The 18540-nt window shown below is 47.2% G+C and overlaps 1 protein-coding gene across 5 annotated transcripts; it reads right to left on the reverse strand.

Moving 5' to 3' along the window:
- Window positions 1–1803: 1803 nt before the first annotated feature.
- On the reverse strand, window positions 1804–18512 carry USP20 (ubiquitin specific peptidase 20). Of its 5 annotated transcripts, XM_015879190.3 has the most exons (25): window positions 18364–18512; window positions 17452–17547; window positions 17213–17316; window positions 16819–16872; window positions 16261–16323; window positions 16005–16118; window positions 15338–15434; window positions 15084–15153; window positions 14416–14529; window positions 13533–13611; window positions 11764–12187; window positions 10742–10879; window positions 9586–9698; window positions 8989–9161; window positions 8562–8656; window positions 8119–8152; window positions 7627–7672; window positions 7196–7376; window positions 6912–7038; window positions 6632–6801; window positions 5943–6024; window positions 5440–5548; window positions 4954–5056; window positions 4634–4705; window positions 1804–3824 (listed from the first exon to the last, which is right to left on the reverse strand). In XM_015879190.3, exons 3-25 carry the CDS (start codon window positions 17291–17293, stop codon window positions 3664–3666), a joined length of 2700 nt encoding a protein of 899 aa, XP_015734676.1. In that variant the 5' UTR covers window positions 17294–17316; window positions 17452–17547; window positions 18364–18512; the 3' UTR covers window positions 1804–3663. The 5 variants fall into 5 exon arrangements, with proteins under 5 accessions (XP_015734676.1, XP_015734675.1, XP_085377433.1 ...); XM_015879189.3 differs by lacking the exon at window positions 17452–17547; XM_085521307.1 differs by lacking the exons at window positions 15084–15153; window positions 17452–17547.
- Between the last annotated feature and the right edge of the window lie 28 nt (window positions 18513–18540).

An 18540-nucleotide genomic window follows, 5' to 3' on the forward strand; every position in this document is an offset into this window, starting at 1 on the left:
GCAAAAAGGTGGTGTGGTTTTATGGGTTGGTTTTGAGGTTGGTTTTTTTTTCTCCTATTGCTGTATTAAACTTTCTGACTTGACCTGTTAGCTCAGCTCACTGGAAGCAGCATCAGCCAGGAGCCACGAGGATGGTGCAGCTCACGGTCAGTGATGCTTTCACTTGAAGCAGCTCTGTAGAGATCTAAGGTCAGATTGATGTTTTAACAATTTCATTTGTTCTTTGCCAGCACTAATTAACACCTCCGTCAATTAAGGACAAATCAGTGCTGTTTATCAACCAGTCTGCTAGAAAGAATGCTCAGAAATAGAGAGAAAAGTGAGCTGAGAGAGATGTGCTGCACATCTTGGTGCTTTTTGGATACCAATGAGCTGTGGGAGCGTCAGTCTGGCTCCAGCTCTGGTTTATCTTAACCAGAAGTAGCATTGCTGACTTCACGTAGAAACAGCACAACTAAATGACCAAAGGCAGGAACCTGAAGCCAAGGTGAGCAGCAGCAAGGAGGAAAATGAAATGAGCTTTACCTCCACCAGATGTGTTACTGAACGTGTGAGTACAGGCTGCTATTTACTTTGGCCATTCAGGAGGGTGGAGATGCACCACTGGCAACGATGAGCTCCAGGATCAGGCTGAGGCTGCGTGGGCAAAGGATGGCCAAGGGAAGCTGTGGGGTGAAGTTCCAGTATGCTGGCTGTGCACCATGGAAGGAAGAGCTATTCCCCTCTATAGGGGTGAGGTTAGTGCAGAGTATTTGTCATCTGTGTATCATAGTTTTAGCTGTATCACAACTGTCTGTCTATGAGGCCATAGTCAAAGCCTGGGAATAGCGAGCAGAACAGCATGTAAACCCCCCCCCCCCCCACACACACACACACTGCTTCTATAGGACTGAGAGAGGGAGCAGAGAACCTAAAATCATGGGGCTAGCTCCATCAGTCCAATGCACGAACAGTTCTCTCACCTTTTTTTTTGCAGTCAACAAACTATGGGGGAAGTGATATGCAAAAAGAACCGATGCAGCTCAGCCCTAATATCTGGCTTACATCAACAGTGAGTCACAAAGCGAGATGTGCTGAGATGTGCTCAGAAATACCAGAGACACCTACTGTGGGGGTCTGAGAAAAGCACCAATCGAGTCACATTTCAAATGAAATATAGATGCAGAGCTGAGCTTTGAGTATTTTAATGGACAGAGGATAACAAAAAGTTGGGTTTGGCCAGTGCAGCGTTTGTCTAGACGCTGTATAATCCCATCCCTGGGGAAGGGAGTTTGTTAATGTCTCCTGGAATGTTACAAACTGTTCTGCAGTTGCTGAGGTTACGGCGTTTGTTTGCTAGATGCAAGTTTTGATGGTTGATTTCAAGTTGCTAGAGAACCAACTGCGCGTCCTTACTGAGCCCAGCTCTTTGGGCAGCCCAGGCTCCAACCAATGCCATGTTATTCACCCAGCTGGCAGCAACCACGCATCCCCTGCAGCCCCTCACCCCGGGCTGTATTTCTCTCACCCCCATCTTTCAGCACTGCTCACAAATAGCACACGTACTTCCCAGCCAGTGCAGCTTTCTGGGATGAACTTGGCTGCACCATGGTGAGCAGGAAGGCTTTGTGTGCACAGGGGATGCCTGGGGAGCAGGCGCCCTCATCTGACACAGTGCAGGATCAGTTGGTGGACTGCCGGGAAGGATTTACTGCACAGCCTTGTGGCAGCAGGAAGCTTTGGTGTTCTTTTGGGTTTTTTCATTACCCGGAGTTAGCTGGTAGATGCTCGGGCCCTGCAGGCAGACAGCAGTCGTGCAGCGTGTTGGATGCACATATATTTATTGTAACACATTTTCAGCACAAAGTGTAACACTTAAGCACAGTTGTATTAACTACGATCTGTACAGCATCCTCTGAACGGCACAGACAACACAGACATGCAGCCCTACAGGCTCTGCAGCAGCTTCCAGGAAGGCTGCAGTGGTGAACAAAGCTGAGAACAATGAGAAATCCCAACAGCGGCTCATTCTTTGACCTCCCCTTGGGCACATACAGGCATCCAATAAACAAGATAGTGAAATTAACATGCCGAACCATTTACAGGATTTATTTAAAGAAGGATTTGCTGTCTGCAGCAATCTTTTGGTCTAAAAAAATCTGAAGGCCACGTTTTTTTTTCCTTTTCAAACTCTTCTGCGCTCTTCTCTGCACTCTACCTGTGAGTGAAAGCACAGCCCTCCCTTCCTTTCTCTTTTCCATGGGCCTCCAAGCCCAGGTGTGATGCTGTGGAACCAGGCAGGTTCCAGCTCTGATGAATGCACAGTTTTGGTCCTCAGCCCAAGAGAGGTCACTTCTGCCTCGCCAGCTTTGCCCTGCTGAGATGCCATTGAAGCTCACTGAAACGCAGAGATGCTCCCTTTTGCCATGGCCTTGTCTTAGGTGAAAGAAGAATGTTTTAAGAATGGCCCTGCTGGGATAACTAGCATTCAGACTCCTTTGTCTTCCAGCCTCTCACTGCTGGCTGTTATTATAGTCCGCAGCTACAGCAGCAGCAGTAGATGAGGGAGCATGTTATTTCTATCCATTAAACAAGCCACTGCCTACACAAAGGACATCTGTACTGAGAAGCTAAACGACCTCAGCACACAGGTGGAGGCTTGTTTGCAGAAAGCAGCTCATTCCTGAAGCCACCCCAGCAGCCTGGATCTGCTCAGCCAGGCACCTTTCCCAGCCCTGCCCCCTGAGCAGGACTCTGTTGACCTCACTCATCCTTTCTTTCTTGTGACAGATCTGTGCTGACAGCAGGGTCATTCTGAGGAGGGGTTCTGGGCTTACAAAGTCCCGTGTCTTGCTCCAAAGAAGTCTGCCCATTGAACAGCTTTGAGTCTAACCTGTAAGGCTGCATCCCATATCTAGCAAGCTGCCAGGAGCTTAAGGGGAAACAGTACTGAGGGAAGGAGAACTCGTCCTCCAGCTTTGTTCTCTGAAAACATGCTGAACGCATGAAATCAGATACGAGGAATAGAAAATCCTGCCAGGATGGTGAAGGTGTAACTTCAGGGCTTAGGGGAGAAAGAAACAGACTACTTCAAAGTTATTCAGTTGCAGCTGAAGTTGGAACAATGAGATAAGGAGCAAAACTGGGAAGCTGTGACAACCGTGCACCAGCAGCACAAAACTACCAGGAGACCTCGTGGCTTTAGTTAGCTTCAAATAAACAGGTTTCTCTAGTTGTGACGCTGCTTAGTGGAAACATAAATAACATCTCATTACCTTTATACAGGGTTAAAAAAGGAAAGTGCCGAAAGCAAAACCTGCAAAGGAGCAGAGAATCAGTTTACTGAGGACAAGCTGAGAGTGCTGATTTCTTGAAAGCAAAGGGAGAGGCTCAGGTCAAAACACAGGCTAGTGAAGTCCACCTGCAATCTCACCACCAGTTTCTTTTCCCACTGAGGCTACAAATGTGAATTAAAGAGAAACTGATTTCTCCCGGTCTTTCATAGTACCACCTTATATCACCTGCATGAAACGATGGCCAAGGACACCTGCCTTCCCCAGGGTGTTGGTGGGAGCTGCACACGCCTTCGAGTACCATACAGAGGAATAGGTTGGACTCCTCAGGATTCCCCATCCATCCGCACACACAGTTGTGCCGTACCTTCCCTGCCCCGTCCTGCACACATCACACAGCCCGGGTTTCTGCTTCAATCTTCTGCTCCCCATGCAGGTTATCTGTTTCTTGGACCTGGGCCACGTTCTGTCTGGTAGCAATCTCTGGGCCCCCTCCGTACAGTGTGCTTAAATAAATCCACGTCTCCTCAGAAATCTGCCCATAATCAGCACCTGAAAAGGACAACAGCAATAAGCAGACACGCAGCCATCAGCTGGAGGGGCTGCTGCACTGAATCACGGAGGACATCATCCCCTATCACCTCCCCCTGCACCAGAAGAGCAGAGCACGCCTGGTGCCCAGATCTGCAGTGTCCAAATGAAGCACAGCTCGGTGCCGAGCAGCCATAGCAGCAGTGCTCCCACCAGCCCTCTGCAGTGCCACCTGCTGCTGGAGCCACTGAGGCTCCATAGCACTTCATCCCACAGCTGTGGGATTCTGCTGCAGTCACTTCTTCCCATCCTCAAACTGAGCCCCACCACCAAGGTCACACACAGCACAACATGAGCTCTGACAGAACAGAGCTACACGCCACCCCCAGGCAGATGGGGTTCTACTGCACCAGAGGGACAGAAAACGCTCCTTCAAACTGTCCCAGGAGGAACAACTTAAAGTGGCCACAGTAAAACACAGGGAAAGCAAAGGTGTGAAGGTTATAAAAGAGGAGGAGAGCAGAAATATTTGCTTAGAGAGATAACCAAGATACAGATGCAATCGTCATCTGCCCAGCGGTGCAGTGAGGACAGCCCAGGCAGTTGGACCACAGCAGATGTTGAGTAAAGATAAGTGCAAGACTACGATAGTGAGCAAAGGGAAATGATGGGAAGATGTGGAAATAACAACAGGAGATGGGGGACTGCAGGGTTTACTGCACTAAATCTTGTCAGCAAGTTGGGTCGTGTGGGACCTGCCAATGGAGAACTGAGTGGAATATTCTCCCTCAACTCTTAGCAACACTACAAGACAGCAGCACATGCCTTACCTTGTTTAACATGCATGTGGCCACCCGCTTTTGCGAGTGCAATCTTGCTGTTGTCAATTGGTCCAGGCGGCTCTGTGAGAGGAAGAACAAACACATGTAGAACCACTGCGCTTTCCACGCTGCCACCCAATTCAGATCATTTCCCATGCTAGTCCTCATTATTTCTGCCCCATCCAGGGGACTGGTTGCTGTCCAGACCCTGTGCAGCCTCAAGTTGTACCCAGCAGGTGCAGTTCTTACTGAGGAGGACACCTAAAAAGGAATTTATTTTCATTCTACCTCCCAGCATTGACAGTCTCCAGCGATCTCTGGCTTCTTACCATTATCCTTCCCTCTGACAAACGCTTCCCACTCACGGAACCACTGCATGCTGATAGAATAGATGACACTTGGAGACTCCTCTGCCTGGAAAGCCTTGTTCAGCTGGGAGAGCAGGGAACAGAAGTGCAGGAAAGATTCAGTCTCTGCTGAAGGAGCCCCTTCCATTAGCTATAAAGCAGCTTGGCCACACTTCAGAACAGCCCCTTATTCTGAAGAATCCCACCACCATGTGTTTCCACTGACTAGCACAGGCAAGAGACTGGGATGGTTTCCAGCGCTGTTTGTCCATGCATCCATAGGCAGCATTATTGTGTTCCAGCTGCCCCTCCCCACACTGACAGCTCTGGGGAACCCCTCAATCTATCTCCTGTAAATCATATTCTGGAAAACAATGGCAAGAGTTTTCCACCACTACCCATCCACAACAGGCCTCTATTTCCCACCCCCACCCTTTTCCGTTGCCTCTGAATCCCTCCCATACAAACCTTGATGAAGGTGTCAATTTCAATTCTCCTGCGTTTGGCAAGTGCTTCAATTTCCACTTGGCAAATGGAGCACACATACAGATGGTTCACCGCAGGGCCGCCCCCAAACCTGAGTGCAAGAAGAGAGGGAGGGGAATAAAGAACTGTAGGAAAATGGAAGTGCTTCCCAGCCCTGAATCCTACACAGATGGATTTTTACATTACTCCAGACAGTGAGGACGGAGGTGCACCTGCAGCTCTTTTCTGAATGGACAGTATTGATTTTCTGCAACACACTGAGGGTCACACTATTGTCATAAGACAATGCACTGATACAGCTCGTTTTGGTTTAGATTAGTGGGCTCTACCTAACATGGGTCTTGTCAGCCCACACCAAGTGCTGCGTGCCCTCAAGGTGCCATGGTAAGGTGTTATAACTTGGATGGTGCCTAAGGTGGAGAGACCCCAGAATGACAGACTGCCTAGGAAAACAGAACGGGACATAGAATGAAATGGCCAGTCACCTGTTGTAGAGATACTCCCACACGTTCTGGGGCAGAATCACAACCAGGTCATCAATGTAATGGTATTTATTAGGAGGGATCCCTGCAGGAAAAGCAAGAAGGAGAGCGAACAGAATTCTGGTTAAACACAGAAATAGCAAAAAGACAAATCTTCCTTACTGAAAACTCCCTGATTCCAGCATTTGCTTCCTCTACTAATGGAAGTCACCCAAGAGTTCACTGACTGTGGAAGCTTCTCAGTTCAAGGTGACAATTTCTAATCAAGTGCTTCCTTCCTAATTGTGAATATATGAACACGAGGGTTCCGAGGCATGAGAGATGGAAGAGAGCAGTAAAAATGTGGGATCAGGTCCCTTCAGGAGCGTGTGCTCCATTCTCCAGACAAACACTGAAGGCCAACCTTGCTGATAGGGGTAACGCAGATAAACGTTGCTTTTTCTGCTTTCTACAGGTTCGTTGTTAAAAACAAGCAGAGAACTGAATACTGTTGTTTCCCAGCACAAGGCATTTGATCAGCAGGACAATGGGGCAACTGTCTCATCTCTCCCTGAGTGGGCTGAAACTTTTGCCAACAAAGCAGATCCTACAACAGCATGAGCTGTGACAGGACTACAGTGTTTGCTCATGCACCAGAAAACAAGAAGGCAAAGCTGAAAGTTGCTTTTCTGGGTTCAGCAGCACCTTCTTACCTCCATGAGAGCACAGGAAGGTGTGATTGGTGATGGGACCAGGCTCAGCAAAGGTGTTGAATTTGTTGAGCCACTCTCGAGAGATGTAGAACTGCAGTAAACTGTGCTCCTTCATGCTGGCAAGGGACACAACTTTCTGACGCTCTCGCACAGCCTCTTCACTGCTTTTCCTTCAGTAGGGAAAAGAAAACAAAGCAATTCTTCAACTCTTAGTTTTCCATACACATTTCTAAGCATTCTGCAATCAGGACAGAACTGCTGCATGCAGAGCACTGCTCACCTGTAGAACAAGACATAGGCTTCTGCATTCTGTACCACAGTCTCATGGACCTCAGTGACATACTGGTCATCAAACTCGTACCACTGGCCATTGATCACGTTCTGACAGTAGGCAATGTAATGCCCACCTGTAACAGGAAACACAGCGTGGCTGAAATTCAGGGTGCAGATGAAACTCAGGCTCTTCCAGAAGAGCTGCTGCCCAGCCCTGGAACACACTTATGCTTTGTTCATGCTCTTCTTGTTCTGGCTCACTTCTGCCATGCATTCACAAGAGAGACTTACTGCCTGCTGTGCCATGATGGCAGATGACTGACAGTAGATCATAGGTGGTGATCTGGGAGACACACTCCTTGGCCAGGAAAGGCCTCAGATCCAGCCCTTCCAAGGGGAAGGAGACGTGACTGTTGATCTTGAAGGAATACATCACCTCGTGCCGGAACCGTTTCAAGTGGATGCAGAGAATCTATAAGACCAAAGACAGAATAACAAAGCAGTTTTGCTGTGGGTGTCCTGATCCAAAAGCCTCTCTGTACACTTTATCTTTGCAAGGGTTTTTTGCCTGTTATGAATCCTGCTGGCATATCAAAAATCCCCTCTGGTCTAGATACAGAGCTTTGCCACCAAAACAAACTGCTGTTTCAGTTCTACCTCTACACTCTTTACCTCCTCAAACTGTGTCTGCTGAATGAAAAGTAAGAGTGAAGGTCACTCACCTCTGGTAGCCGAAGGACTTTGCAGTACTTTACTCCATTCCTCAATCTGAGGGAGAAAGAGAAACCAGCTGTGAGAACATGCTCAAGCAAAGGGCCACCAAAAGGCAGGGCAATTGGCTGGCTGCATCTTGCTCACTTTGAAATTCAAGACAGATCCTGATTTCAGCAGCAAAACATTCAGGTTCCTTGCAACACCCTTATCAAATGAGGCATGGCAAGAGCAGTTTGTTACACCTCTTCATTCTAGTGCAATAGCTGCCAACCCACATCCCTACTCACACCCTTCTTGTCTCTTTTCCCACCTTGAAACCAACGCTTTTTCTACCTGCCCACATCAGTGAACTCTCCAGACTGGAACTCTGCTGCAAGGCAAGGCAGATTTTACATGACACCCAGCAGAAGTGATGTCCAGGGAGAGGATGCAGCAAAATGTTTAACAGTAGCATGAAGTAACGAAGTCCCAGAAATACCATACAGATAATGCAGACTTACTTTTTACACCTTTCACAACTGTACATGTTGTCCCCTATGGATGAAGAGAAGAAAGCTGTTATGCACTTACTCAGAGCACACAACTTGAATTGATACATTTCTGTCCTGTGCAGGAAAATTACACTGAGTGGATTCTTAGGGAAACCACGGTGAGAAGAGATCAAAACGAGCATTTCCCTCAATAAAGGTGGGGAGGAGAATGCAATCAACTAGCAGAAAAATCTGTACTGCTCACCACTGTAAGTGGTTACACCTAGATGTTTAAGTCCTCTATGGCTTATGGAATGGGCAGAGAAAGTGAAGAAACTAGGAAGGCTAAAAAGCCATTGACTGAAACTGTCAAGTTTCAGTACTAAGCGAAATAAATACTACAGCAGGCTTTCTAGGAGATTTAATGTGCCCCCAAAATGCTTGTGAAATATTCCTACATGCATACAACTCACCTTTCAGCTCATCTGCTGCAAAAAAGGCAGCAAGACAATCCTCCAGTGTCACAACAGGACCCCAAAACCAGCTAGGGATACAGGACACCACAAATCTACAGAAGAAAGGGGATCAGGAGAAAGAGTTACATGGAAACAGTTGGGACATTTTGGCTTACAAAACCCCCTACAGATGGGCTTTCTTTTAGCTGCTGGTTCTAAGTTCATCACCCAGAGGTACAGGAAAGCTGATGTTCCTACTGTAACTGCTCAATCTGGAAGTAATTTGCACAGTTTCTTCATGCTCCAGAGGGCATGATGGAGCTAAAAGCAGAAGTGAGGGATCATCATTTGCACAAGAGATGTCAAGGGCAATTAGAGAAGTAGAGAAACAGCAGAAACTGCAGAGTAAACCTCAGAAGAAAGAGCCCTCGCACAGGGAACACACCTCCGGATATACTCCATGATGAAAGCAATCCAGCCTTGTGAGGCGTAGTTGTCACCACACGTCCCTGTCTTAGCTGGCACACTTTGGTAAATGGCAGAGTGCAGCTTGGCCAGGTCCTCCTTCCCTGGGATTGGGAGTGACAGGTCTTGGAATGTCTCCACTGTTGTAGAAACCTGGAAATATCCAAGAGAAAAAGGCCTGGGTTTCCTGTGCATGTAACAAAGCCAGGACCTGACTTCCATCACGTTTTATCACTGCAGAAACCTGACCTGGAAGTAGCAGCAACTTGCTCAGGGTAGTTCTTCTTACCTACTGTAAGTAGGAGGGCTTTCAGTTGGAATCTGTTTTCTGATGTGAATGTGACAGTGCTAGACCAAATCAGTAGCACAGATAAGCAAACATCACTATGGAGGCTGAGAATTTCTTGGAACGGCAGGTCTCAAACACATCCCACCTGCCAACATTTCAGCAGTGCTGCATCCCACAGTATGGAAACAGAAAGCTTCATCGCCAAAAATAAACACGTAAATAAATAAAAAGAGGTCTATAAGGTCTATAGAAGTCTGCTCTCTGACCAACAGTTACCAGGAGACTCACTCTGTCACAGGTGAGGCACTGCACCAGGCTGAGAATGGAGCCATCGAAGATATCAGAGATCACACTGCGATAACGAAGTTCTTTCTTCTTTTTCCCAGAAGCCTGAACCTGGGCTGGAGGAGACACAGAGACATCACGTAGCAACACTTTCTCAGTCTCCTGGCTAAAGCAGAGTCACAAAGACACACAATGAAAACACAAGACAAGCACTGATCCTGCATGTTCAGGACCATGTTTTGCCCTAAGCTTTACACTTAACTTCCTTTCTCCTCAGCCTGTCTGTGTACTTTGTCTTTTTATTAATCCCCTCTAGCATTTACCATATTTCTATGCTGTCTTGTGCTGGAAAAGACTCTCCACAGCAGCAAGTGTCCAAGCACACAGTTTTGCTTAACAAACCCCCTTCCCTATGCACACGTGCAGAGAGACAGAGTGCTTTTCATCAGGCAAGAACATCTGTGGCTGTGCTGACCTCAGCCAAGAGGCCAGGGCACAGTTCTGGAAAGAATGTTATTACTGAACAGCTGTAGAGACAATGGTGTAAGTACATGCCATTGTGTTTGGTGGCTCTGCAATGCTGAGAGATTTTGTTCTGCAATTTGCTTGTGATGAAGAGGCCAGTTTGACAAGAACAGAAGCCAGGCCCCACCCTGAGGCCTAACAATGCTTCCAGCACCAGGCTAATATTTGCAGTTTAATTCTATTACTGTGAGCTCATGATGTCAAAGAGCCCAGAAGCTCTCCCTCAGTAACATCATTTTATGGCTCCTTGAGTCACACACAGTAAGTGCAAGTGTGGCAGACAAATGTTCACATGTCTCCACACTCCCCTGAAGAGACAGAGCTGTGTCTGGGACTTCATAGCTCTTCCATCAATAACACAGCATGCAATTACATACTTGGAAATCATTTCATGCTCCAGTAGAAAAGCAAACTGGAACAGCTGTTGTATCCAAACCCTGACTTTACCTCTAAGTTTCCTGTAGACTTTGCCTGCTATGACTTTAAAAAGTACTGATGTTCCAGGGGAACCAGCACTGCTTAGAACTGCTAATCAAGGATCATCGATTGTTCTTTCTCTCTTCTACAAATGAACCCTCCTCCACTCCACACGCTCCCCTCCTCCTCCCAGCATGGTCTGACTGCCCTGCACTACCTTTCTTGAGTACATAGGAAGGTCCAAGCCTGGCAGGACTGGAGCGAGGAGGACTGCTGGACAGCTTGGAGTGCATTTCGTGATGGACCGGACTGCAGGGACGTGAGGAGCAGCGCACGTAGGCGTCGTTGTCAGGTTCTGTTGGGAAAAAAGGAAAGCAGAGGAGCACAGGTGAAAATCCATTCTGAAAGCCAACTGTTACAGTCAGTGTCAGCCCAGCTCTGCGTTCCAGCACAGAACCTTTCACAGCACTCACAGTTCAGTCTTTACTGTCCTACTCACACAGTACATAGAGCACCCTCAGTGCATGGATAAGAGTGCATAAAGAACTAATAGCTATAAAAAAAAGCACCAACCAATCCACCACTTTTTCACACTTGTGACTAATTAGGTTTTACAGCTTGCTCCTGTATCCCTTATCCACATAAACAGCACTGCTGCCTTCAGTGCCAGCTGGCAGGGTTAGGCTCTTATATAACGATAAGTGTTGAAAGATGGGATATGTTCAGTTTGAGGTGCCTCCACACCTACGTCTTAACAGCTGCTCTTTTCTTTTCCCTGAGATACAGAAACCCACAAACTGTGCATCACCCTTTTCTCCCCACAAAGTCCATAATCCAAATTACCCAACAGCCACTTCCACATCTTTTCTCACAGCCAACATTTCCCCAGGCCAGCCTTTTAGACAAACCCAAATACATTCATAAAACCTTTTTCTCAGACAGGAAAATACAGAAATATCACTTCTGCAGGTTTGGCTTTTAGGCTGCCTTTAGGATGCAGGCTGCACTCAGCTCTCTGAGCACTCCAGCCTGGCTGAGCTCCCCAGTTTGCTCTGTTCTTCTTACAGAAGCCATTTGTGCACAAAGGCAGATCTGCTGGCAGGGACACTGCAGAAAGCCCTGGATGCAGAATCTTCTGAGACCCACTGAGGGAACACATGCATTACACGCTGCTATTGCACTCAGTGCAGGAATACAGCACGTCTTCTCACAAATAACATCACTGGAAGAGTTTTATACCTGGTGTCCTGCATGGGCTGGCAGGACGGGGAGCTGGGAGCACCTCAGGGGAGGCTCTGCCATCCACTGGCATCATAGTGGTATCAACATCTGCATCCTCATCCACCTGCTCCGAGTTGCTGCGCCGATGGCCACAGAACTTTCTGTCCTTCATCCTCTCTTTTTCAGAGATCCCTCTCCCTCCTTCATCCTGGATCAACAACTCTGTCTCCGCCATGCTCCCCGTGGTCCGGCTTTGACCATCTCCTTCACCCCTGTCACTGTTTGAGTCACAGGAGAGGAACTCATCCTCCGAAGGACTTCGGTCACCCTCACGCTTGTCATCCTGGTCACCCATATCCAAATCTCGTGTCTCTGTAACAATTGGTTCCTTCAGTTCTTCATGAAGCTGGTCCATCAGGCAGCGCAGGAACTCCTGAGTGTCCTTGAAGACAGGATTCATTCTGTGTTAGTACCCATCCACCCAGAATTCAGGCAAATAAGAAGGCCAAAAAAAATAAAAAGAGGTGGCTCCATTCACAGCCTCAGTTCTGCCAACAAAAGTTATCAGCCTCTGCGACATGAGGAGACTCTTGTAAAGCAGAGAGTGCCACAGAGATTTATCAACAGGCATGTCTGCTCAGCAAGTGTCTTTAATTCCAAATGATAAAAGAACCAGTTTTTATCCAAATGTATTCATCTGAAAGATGCTGAGGAAAGCCAGACAGCCACTGCAACAAGCAAACCATAGAATGGCTTCGGTTGGAAGGGACCTTAAAGATAATCTAGTTCCAAAACCCAAACTACGACCTTATTTATCAGGGTACTACCACTGATAAGAGGCAGCAGCCAACAGAGAACCCACTCTGAACCACACAACAGTTTTCAGGATCGCTCACTTCTGCTTATGGGAATCCCTCTTTTACAGAGGGCAGATTAAAATCTTTAATGAACAAACAGTGGAACCAGAAGCCAAAGACTGCACAGTCAAGGAGCAAGCTCCTAAATTTAAATACACAGTAAAAGAACTGATATGTTGGCTTCAAAGCACCCGCTGGGGAGCAATCTGCTATTTTGACAACTTCAGAGAGATAATTATGATGTTTCAGTTTCTTTAACGAAGCTTGACTTCCAGCCTGCTCTGCCTTGCTTTCAACTTCAGAGCTGACTTTTCCAATCCAACATACTTGACATCAAAGATAAATACAGAGAGCCTTTCATTAATCATTATTTTTATCTTCTGTTTTGACTTGCTGTCAGCACCGCAGTTTAGACAGGCTGTCTGCTGTCACTTCTTTTGTAAACTTTCTAATCAAACACAGTTTGATGTTTACATTTTATTCTTAGGAATTAACACTGGAAGCCATGATAAAAACCTCAAAGAAAAAGAGATTATCTTTCAGCATGATTTACTTAGCTGCAATTCCTCTGAAAAAGAATACAGAATGTGGGCATCTTGAACTTCTTCATACAAATGGATCCAGATTTCCCAGCTCTAACATGAATAACACCTGACTTACGTGGCATGTCCCAATAAGTATCAAAGCCCTTCACAAAGGAGCTCACTATCACAATTTAGAGGTGAGAAAGCTGACACAGGAAGGGCCCTGATGCAGTAACAGCAAGGTCTCCTGAATCCCACCTGAGGGCTCTGTCAGATCACTAAGGCCAACGTAGAACAAGCATGACAGCCCAGTTCTAACTCCTCTCCCTGATCACAAAGCAGAACTGCTGCAGGAAGGGAAAACCACCATCTTTGGAATAATGTTGAATTTTCACTGAGGCCCCACCTGCTGTGCATAGCCTCGGAACATGGGGTTGACGAGTTTAATTCCATGGGACAGGCTGCTTGGAACGACATAACTCGGCCTGTTTAGGTATGGAGGAAAAAACAACAAAAGTTAGCTTGCTTATCAGGCCTGGAGCCTGTGTAATAAGCAACAGAACAGGGTGTGGTAACTGGTAAAGGAGGACCCAAGATAATTATGCACCTGCAAAGCCTGAACTTAATTTATACATCACCGAGCTGATAGAGAAACCAAGAGAGAGAAAACATCTCACAGTCATTTCACTCTCTCCTTCCAGAGAGAACCTTCCCTAGAGCATGCTTTAACTTGAAGCTCTGTCCACACCTGGAACTGTCTCAAGTGATTCTCCCCAGAGCAGGGTTTGGCAGTGGGTTACGTGGTTTGATTTTGCAGCAGCATGTTTGACAGGTGGGCTGGTGAGGGACCAACCAGTACTGAAGCAAGTCAAAACCAATATGAAATTGATGTAATAGTGCTTCAGCCTGCTGCATAAACACACAGAGCTGCTCTGCATTGCTTATCCCTTATTAGTGACTAACACAAAGCAAACACACGTTGCCACTCAGATTCCTGGCTTGATTTTTTCCCCAATTTATCTGTTCTCTGCAACTAATATCTTTAAATTTCAATAGAGCTGAGCTATTTTACACTGTGTTACACCAGTCTATAATTTGAACCAATAGAAAACATTTCTCAACAAGTCACTTGTATTTTTCATCTTCTGGTATAAGCTCAGTGTCAGATCTCTATCACAGAGAAGGGAATGCACTTATCCCTGAAGGCACCATTTCTTTTTGCTGATAACATATTTCAGAACTAACGTAAATACAAAATCTATACACGTGAGAATAGTGTGACCACTCACCGTTTCTTATGCCAAACCTCAGACACCAACTTCTGGTAACTTTTGCATAGTGCTGGTTTTTTATCCGTACGGACCAGGCCACCACATTCCAGGAAAAACTGTGTGAGAGGTGGGCTGCAAGACAACAACAAGGATTCAGAGCACAGAAATTGCTCCTCTGCCTCTATTGAAAGACTGATCAAAGCTTAAATGCATCCCTTTTTGAAAACATGCTTGATTTTAAGTCAAGGGGAGAAGCGATTCTAGATGCAGACTTGATTTCTGCCTAGAAATGAACAAAGAAGGCTGATCTGAATCAATTCCCAGCACAGAGATCCTGAAACCAGCTGTCAGCAGAATGGCTAATGAAGATCTTACAGTGTGAGGTGTTAGAACGATACCACTGTGGAAAACAGAAAGATTGCATGTTTTCTCACATGGCAAACATGCTTCTGTCATGGTGGAGTTTTACTTCCAGCATTCATCTAGAGACAAGTCTCACACACAGCCACAAAGTGGCTCATTTTCCTACTGCAGAACTTCTGTTTTCCTAAACACTACATTGTTCATATTCCTTTTTCTGCAGCTAGCCTGGCTGGTTTATCCTTGCATGACTAAGGAAGGTGTCAGATCAGAGGTGCTACTGCTGATACGTAGTAAAAGACTCTACTAAAGGCCCTAATGCCTACCAGTTAGAGAGAGCCTGAAGTGCTGCATTCATGTAGCAGGAGTTCCCAAGATTTTTCATTCCAGTAAGGCCTAAAGCACAAACAAGAGAAGCATGAAACACTTTCCAGAGGTGCTGCTTTCTACATTCGTTCCCAATGGGAAGATGATGTGACCCTTTCTGGGCTCTGCACTCTGCTGCCAGGACCCTCTCAGTGCAGGTCCTACAGATTGCAGAGTCACCCTCACAGCTCTTCCATCAACTACATGCAGTTACCTCTTGGTTTCAAGTCATCGTCCTCTGATTCGGATTCGCCTTCATCAGCCACTGCAATTGGAACAGCTTTCAAAGGGTGAGCAGGCAATGGAGAATCCTAGATTAAAGACAGAAAATAACCATCAGCAAGAGTCCTCCTTCAAAAGACGAGCTGCGAGAAGTATCTTAGGTGTAAACTCAGCCAGCCTTTAAAATGGCACACTCAGAAGAACCAGTTGTACTGCCTACCCTTCTCAGTAATGCATATAGGGAATGGAAATGGCACCACTATTGCTTCCAGTGTTAATAATGGAAGAGGCACTGGGAACATGCAGTGTCACAAGTAGACACGGTTGAAGTCTGACAGCTGATTTTTTATTTGAAATGAAGATATCACAGCTGTTGTGGCTCCTACCAGAACCAGATGGCCCATAAAAGAAGCCAGGAGAGGTTAAAGAAAAACATCAAAATGGATATTCAAGTCGTTGGAAGCCTTCCTGCATGGAGAGTCTATAAAGCAAAGCTATTGGTCCTCTGACAACAGGCAGCCACCTTCATTTGGAAGAGTTCCTACCACAATAGCAGCCTGGGCAACTTCTTAGCTAATTTTGCAACAAGGAAATAAAAAGCCTGCCAAGCATTGAGCCCTGCCAGGCTGACACACACCCACTGCTTCACTCAACTTTACCGAGGGTGACTGCGTGTGCGCTGCCAGCCGCTGGTCCAGGAACACCTCCTTCTCACAGGCATAACACCAGACCCGAAACGTGGTCAGATTCACTGTCAGGTTGTGCTTTTTGGCCTAGAAATGAAAAGGCGAAGTAATGATTTGAATGGTGGGACAGCTTGAAGTGCAGAATGTCCAAATTCAGGCATAAGAGGATTAGGTAACGGGAATAACTCAGCTCTCTCTGTCTTTAGATGGACCATAATGAAAAGCTTACCTGTGCATGAAGGGTGCTATGGTCAGAAAAGGACTCCCCGCAGCCAACATAAGGACACCCGATCTAGTGAGAGAAAGCAAAACTACAATGGCACACCAAATGAAACCCTTCACAAAACAGTCTGCAGCCCCAACCCCACCTACAGCTGCAGCTTCAGAACTGATCTTGCCACTCAACTGTTTTTCTTTGCAGGGCTTAGAATAAGGCAGATGACTGGAATTGGTTAATTTAACAAAGAAAACCTGAAATCAGTTTGCACCCACGTAAGTCCTCATTCCAAGACAACTGCTCCAACAGGTTCATCTGACCAGACTAAATGTCCAGGCACTCCAATGTCAAATCAAACTGCCCCTGCCCACCCACACACCCTCTGTCACTCCATTCTGCCCCAAACACCATCTTCAGAGCTCTCACTCTTGCAGCTTCCCCTTGCAGCGGATATTTCTATTGTGTTCACCCATATTTGCATCCATCCCTTCTTGTTTGGTCCAATACAATTCTTTGTATACACTGAACAGAAATCCCACCGTGTCATGCACACAAACAAGCTGTTCTTACCTGAAGACAAGCCCAGAGGTTTGGTCCCACAGCTCCACATGACTGGCAAGTTCCCTGCGTATTCACAATGATAAAAAAATAAGCTTTGTTTGCATGTCTGTCTTTTAAGTAACCCCATCCTTCAGCAGTGAGAAACTTCTCAATGCGACAGGCCTCCCCCGCCTGCAGCTCAATGCACTGCTTAAATCCATGCTTCCAATGGCACGCTTTGCAGTGTGTGTTAGATAAGTGGCGTGTTTGAGCAGGATAAAACGTCAGTGCGAAATGCACCAGATGGGACTGACAAAGGCTTATTGATGGGCCATGTGCAAGGTACAACAAGGGTGGAAAAAAGAGTTTCTGCTTCTTCTGTACAGCAAATAGGGAAGGGGCTGATAACCAGAACACCCCGCACCTTGGATTTGAGCAGCAGATCATCTCTGGTCACCTCTCCTATGGAATCCAGGTGAGGGCAGATGTCTCTCGTATCCCCCATTGTCACTGCAGGAAGGTGATTTCCTAGGGCAAGAAAAGGCAGCTCTGTTTGGTTACAGCCCAGGACAAATACTGGTGGGCATTAAAACCATGACTGCTGTTTAAATGAAGCTCCACAAGAGGGAACTGGGCTTAGAAGACCTTTAACTGATAACCCACCTTCAGTGTTTCAGGAACTGCTCATTCAATAGGTGGATTTTGAACAACTCTCAATGAATGCATGGAGCTGTTCTGCGCCGCTCACACAGCCCAGCACTGAAAGCACAAAGGATTTCACAGCTGTGTGCTTACAAACCCCACAGATGCTCTTATAACAGGGTCTGTGCAGCCAACCTGGACTGAAGGAACAAAGCAGACCTGGAAGAAGGGATCACATCCCTGCACTGCAAACACAGCAGTGACTGCAGGCAGCACCTGGGATGAGCTGCTTAACAGCACTGAGAAAGCTCAGGAGCTGCACAGAGAAGGGAAAGGCTGCCACGTAACAGGGATTTAGAAGACAAGCAATAAGAGCACAGTGACTGACGCATAAAAGTGGGACACTTTCAGGCTCTGAGTGCATCAGAATAGAGTCTTTTTCTCCAAACACATCAGCACAACCAGCTCTAAATCCCACCTATCAGTGCCACGTCTGCTCTTCCATCTCTCTCCATTTCCTCACCCAGAAAATCAAATAAACCCTTGTTTTTAAACGAACTCGGGGACCCCTTCATCTCCCCCCACCTGAGCCTGCATTAGATCCCACGGCATTAGATCACACAGCCCCGTTCCCAGCCCAACACCGCGATGCTGCCGGTCCCTCCCGGCCTTTTCCTTTGCGAAATAAACCGAAAAACGTCACTTTGAGCTCCCAGCAACAACGGGGCTCATTCAAGAATCGTTCAGCTCAGTCCTCACCGCCTGCAGCCCGCGGGGCTCCCAAGCATCGCTCAGCAAACCCGGCGTTACACAACGAATCCCCCGTTACTCGATGGGGCCTACGGGCAGCACGGAGCCGGACAAGCCGTGACCAGCGTTTTTACCGGGGATAACCCACCCCAGGCTGAACGTTTCCCCCCGTCCCATTCTCACCTGCTGGGCCCGACCCTGCGGTGTGTAGGGCTGGATGGGGGGCGGTGCTGGGGCCCAACGGAGCCGCAGGCACCGGGTAGAACCGGGGCGGGGCGGGGCGGCCCACAGCGCCCGGTGCGGCCTGCCAGGCTGCGGTACGGCGTCGGAACGGAGAATAGACGTCATCATATGGCGTCG

The sequence above is a fragment of the Coturnix japonica genome, chromosome 21 (assembly GCF_054131305.1).
Source record: "Coturnix japonica strain WE chromosome 21, WE-NBRP24, whole genome shotgun sequence".
Taxonomy (NCBI): Eukaryota; Metazoa; Chordata; class Aves; order Galliformes; family Phasianidae; genus Coturnix; species Coturnix japonica.

Bases quoted from the DNA above. Each gene is read 5' to 3' on its own strand.
- USP20 (XM_015879189.3), bottom strand. From the start codon at position 17,293: ATGGGGGATACGAGAGACATCTGCCCTCACCTGGATTCCATAGGAGAG. The intron at 9,162-9,585 runs GTGAGTCTCCTG...GGATATTTCCAG, and splicing joins AGTGCCTCACCTGTGACAGA to GTTTCTACAACAGTGGAGAC. The intron at 6,802-6,911 runs GTGAGCAGTGCT...TCCCTACTGAAG, and splicing joins GCCTATGTCTTGTTCTACAG to GAAAAGCAGTGAAGAGGCTG.